The sequence below is a fragment of the Myotis davidii genome, unplaced genomic scaffold, assembly GCF_000327345.1.
Source record: "Myotis davidii unplaced genomic scaffold, ASM32734v1 scaffold1306, whole genome shotgun sequence".
In the NCBI taxonomy this organism is placed as follows: domain Eukaryota; kingdom Metazoa; phylum Chordata; class Mammalia; order Chiroptera; family Vespertilionidae; genus Myotis; species Myotis davidii.
In genome coordinates this window covers 60,694-64,924 of record NW_006297139.1, presented here as the reverse complement: position 1 = coordinate 64,924, position 4,231 = coordinate 60,694, and the positions used below count along the sequence as shown (strand labels likewise).

General features: G+C 40.4%; 1 protein-coding gene across 1 annotated transcript in view; it reads left to right on the top strand.

Annotated features, from left to right (window-relative positions):
• The window catches only part of CHRDL1 (chordin-like 1), a 187,518-nt gene that overhangs the window by 177,666 nt on the left and 5,621 nt on the right, over positions 1-4,231 (top strand). The window contains 2 exon segments of the mRNA XM_006772733.2: positions 1,286-1,453; positions 3,542-3,631. Of these exon segments, the coding sequence (XP_006772796.2) occupies positions 1,286-1,453; positions 3,542-3,631 (258 nt within the window).

Below are 4,231 nucleotides of genomic sequence, written 5' to 3'. Positions count from 1 at the left end.
TTTTCACCCTTAATTTAATAACACATTTCAAATTTCTATTGAAAAGGCAAGGAATCACTTTTTAGATTTTAGAATGTACCACTCATAACTATTAGTAGCTTACCCAAGAAATTGTTAATTGTATTTAACTCATCAAGAAATTTAGGCAAGAAGAAGATGAAGGAGGAGGAGGAGGAAGAGGAGAGAGAAGAGGATCGACTGCGCAATCTAGATATGTGCTCTGATCAGGAATCAAACCCATAACCTTTCAGTGTAAGGGACAATGCTCCAACCAACTGAGCCACACCAATGTTCAACATTCTTATCAGATACTTTCATAGATGGTTTCTGCCCTTATTCAAAGTTTTCAGAGTGTCGGTGGCATCTCTTTGTTGTTCCTGACTTGAGTGTACACTTTAGTACACAGCTGAAGAGGGTGCCCAGAGGCCAGCAGAAAAAACTTAACTCACAGATAGTCAGCCAAGAGAAACCTTTCTTAATAGAGGACTGAGGAATGAGGAGGGTGGAGTGGAATGGGGAATATCAGGAGGTGTTACCTTTATTCCTGGAAGCTGAAATCCAAGTTTAGATTAAACTTTAAATGATCCATAGTTGAGGGAGTTGACCAGTTCTTGTGTGTCTCCCAACCATTTGGCATGCCATGCATATGACTAAGCTGACATCTAGCTTTTGGCACTGATGTTGATTTGGTATTATCATTCCCCTTAAAAATAAATCAAAGAGCATTCAGAAACGTCAAGCTAATATAGATAGATCATTTGAGCAAATATATGCACACAAAGGAGTATCATAGATGTTTTCTAAGTATAAGTGATGTCAGGGACGTTAACCAAGGCCCTCTTTCAGCCCATTCCCTAGGCCTCTGTTGGTAACACTGAGCTAGATAGACCATGATCCTGACCCAAAATTGAAAAATCTATGTTCCCTTAATTGCCTAAGAGATTCATATCTGTTCAAGTTCTTCCTCCTCATGAAGGTCCACTTCTCATGTGGCGCTTGGTGGATCCACTTTAGTTTGTGGGCCAGTGTTCTCCCAAACTATGGATTCTGTCATCTTGTGGACTTAAATTAAAGGCCATGTGCTCCTTTGTGATTTGGTGGCTGTTATAGAAGCATCCTAAACTGACACAGTGAAATATGGGTGTAACTTCTATCTCTATAACAATATTCTTGTTGATTTTCCAATTTTGATGAGTATATGTGTTACAAACAGATAGATAAATGCAAAAGTTCACTTCTAGATATACAAGCCAGTGATAGAATTCTTCTTGCTTCCTGATTCTAGAAGAACTTCCAGGCCAAAGCTTTGATAGCAAGGGCTACTTTTGTGGAGAAGAAACAATGCCCGTGTATGAGTCTGTGTTCATGGAGGATGGGGAGACAACCAGAAAAATAGCACTGGAGACAGAGAGACCACCGCAGGTAGAGGTACATGTTTGGACAATTCAAAAAGGTAAGCAAAACAACATTAATTTTTCTTTGGTGGTTTGCTTTTGTTTTTTCTTTCTTTGTGTGTGTGTGTGTGTGTGTGTGTGTGTATTTTATAAAGGGGCTACAGTGAAGGAGGGGAAGCCTCACCATAATTTTGCTTCAACCTGTTTCTCCTTTTGGGACAGAAGAATTTCTGATTGCTTAGGAACTAACATATGACTAATACAGTTATTATGGCCTTTAACTTTAACGTTGGCCTGGGCTAAAAAAAATAAAAAGTAAGTATTTACCCTTGGGATTTGTTGTCTTTCTCATACAACAAGGCTAGAGGATTGTTTCTCAACCCTGGCTGCACATCAGAATAATCTGGGAGAAAAAAATTTAAAATACCAAATGCCTGGGCCTAACCTGAGAGATTCTGACTAAGTGGTTGGGAGTGGGGCCTGAGCTTAAGTGTTTTATAAAGCTCCACAGGTAATTCTAGTATATAGTTAAGGTTACAAACTATCAAACTATAGTCTATGGTTCTTTCCAACATGAAACGCCACAAACATGAAAATTTATTCATTTGGTAAGAAGCAAAGTCTCTTGAATCATGCTTCGTACTCTGGAGTACGACAAATTGAAAACATGATCCCTGCCCTCAAGTTTATAGTTTCACTGGAGGAACAATCCCAGTCATGATGTCCAATTTCTTTTTTGATTATTCACATTACCATAGCAAGCCACATTGTGCTCACTGTAATTCAGATTATCTCATAGATAAAAGATAAGTGCTGATCTAGTCTGGTCAAGTTTTCTAGGAATCCAAAGGTAGAGGAGAGATTTCAATTGAAAAATTATAAACATCTTTTTTCTACTGGCACCTGCATAAGTCTCAAGAGTACTCAAACTTTAATATGTTTCAGTGTCATGCAAGGAGGTGGTTTATAATGCAGCTGCTTGGCTCCATCCATGAAATGCTACTTCAGTAGTCTTGGGTAGCTTCTAAAGTTTTGAATTTTTAAGCAATAGGCAGATGATTCTAATGCAGATGGCACTTGGACCATACTTGGAGAAATAACTGCTCTAGTATTTGTAGGGCTTTTTCTCTCCCTTTTCACAACCACCTTTCTTTCTTGAAAGAAAGCGTTCCTCCCTACCCCTTAAATATATTCTAGAACACACACATGTTTCTTGTCCATGTTTATTTTTGCTCTATACCTAGAAATGTTGATTTTCAGTCTCTAACTCCATAGCTCTTCTGTAGCTGGCCACCTAGGACTACGCACTGTTCTGTTGGCTTCCCTAGCAGTGGGCCCACTATTCATCATGTAAAATCTCACACCCCATGGAGCAGTATGGGTGTTTTTCAACTTGCTAGTATAGCATCTAAATAACCTTGTTCATAGTACAGGTGATCACGGTGTGTGCATGATGGGCAGAGAAATATCCAAGCTTCATTTCCATTGCTCCCTGTAGACCTCTTGGGGATTAATCAAGTGAGCCGGTAACATGTTGCTCCTTAACTGCAACGTAATTTTCAGTAGTGTACATGTTATTTTGATAAAAGCAATTCAGTCATTGTTGAGACAATGGAACCCCTTATTTTAACTCTCCCCACTTTTATAAGAGAAAGCGAAAGGAGCTGTGAATATTCCCCAAAGGAAAATACACTTTTTGGTATGTTGAAGATGAGGAATGGCTTCTTCATTTACATAAACAACATGTTTGCAGTCCCACTGCTGGTTGTCACTGCTTAGCCAAGAGGGCAGCCCAGTGGTTTTAGCAGGGACATCATCTACCCAGACTTGGGGCAAGGACAGAATTTCTAATGCTGCCCATGTCTGATTCCATGTGGCTTTCCCTAGGACGGTGTCCCATGAGCAGCAGCACCATTTCCCTTATCTCCATCCTCTAGAGAACCAGGAGGAAGCCAGTGAAACAAGGAAACAAACGGAGTTAATTATAACCCTAGAGCCATCCAAGTTCTGGTTAAGCACATTACACAGCCGAGCTCAATACTCCTAAGCCCCAGTAATGAGATGATATGCTTAGCCCAAGCAGAAAAAGGGGCTGGTGGTTCCAAATAGAGCCTGATCACCTGCCCAACATTTTTGCTTGGCTCCAGGCATCCTCCAGCATTTCCATATTGAGAAAATCTCCAAGAGGATGTTTGAGGAGCTCCATCACTTCAAGCTTGTGACCAGGACAACCCTGAGTAAGTGGTACCTCTCTTTCTTTACTCCTCCCTGGAAAACACATCCAGTTTTCAATGGAGCACAGCTCCAAATAAAATCTTTCTGCATTCTCAATGAGCATTAGTTATGCTCAATATCAACATCAGATGATGTTTTATCTCTCCTCTGGGTAACTTAGCAGGGAAAGGGGTATCTGGATGTGAGTGAACTGAAGATCTTGGACCTTGTGCATACAAATCCAGATGTATTAAGCATAAGCTACCTCAGATCAAGGTTTCCTGAATATCATTAATGAAACTGATAAACCCAGAGTTTCAAGATGGTTAGAGAACTCTCACAGGATTCCAGATCTGATGCATTTGTGGGGACTTCACATCTGGAAGGGTATGTCCTCTAGTGTTGGGGATGAGAGACAGAGAAAATTATTCCTGTATTGTATCAAAGATGTGTTTGGGACAGAACTTAGAACACAGAACTTAGAACACAGAACTTAGAAGACAGAACCTAGAGACAGAAGAACTTCGCTGGAGAGAACATGGCAAAAGATCCTGGACAGAACCTGGCTACAGAACTTGGTTGGAGAACCTAGACAGAACCTGGCTGAAGAACCCGGCTACAGA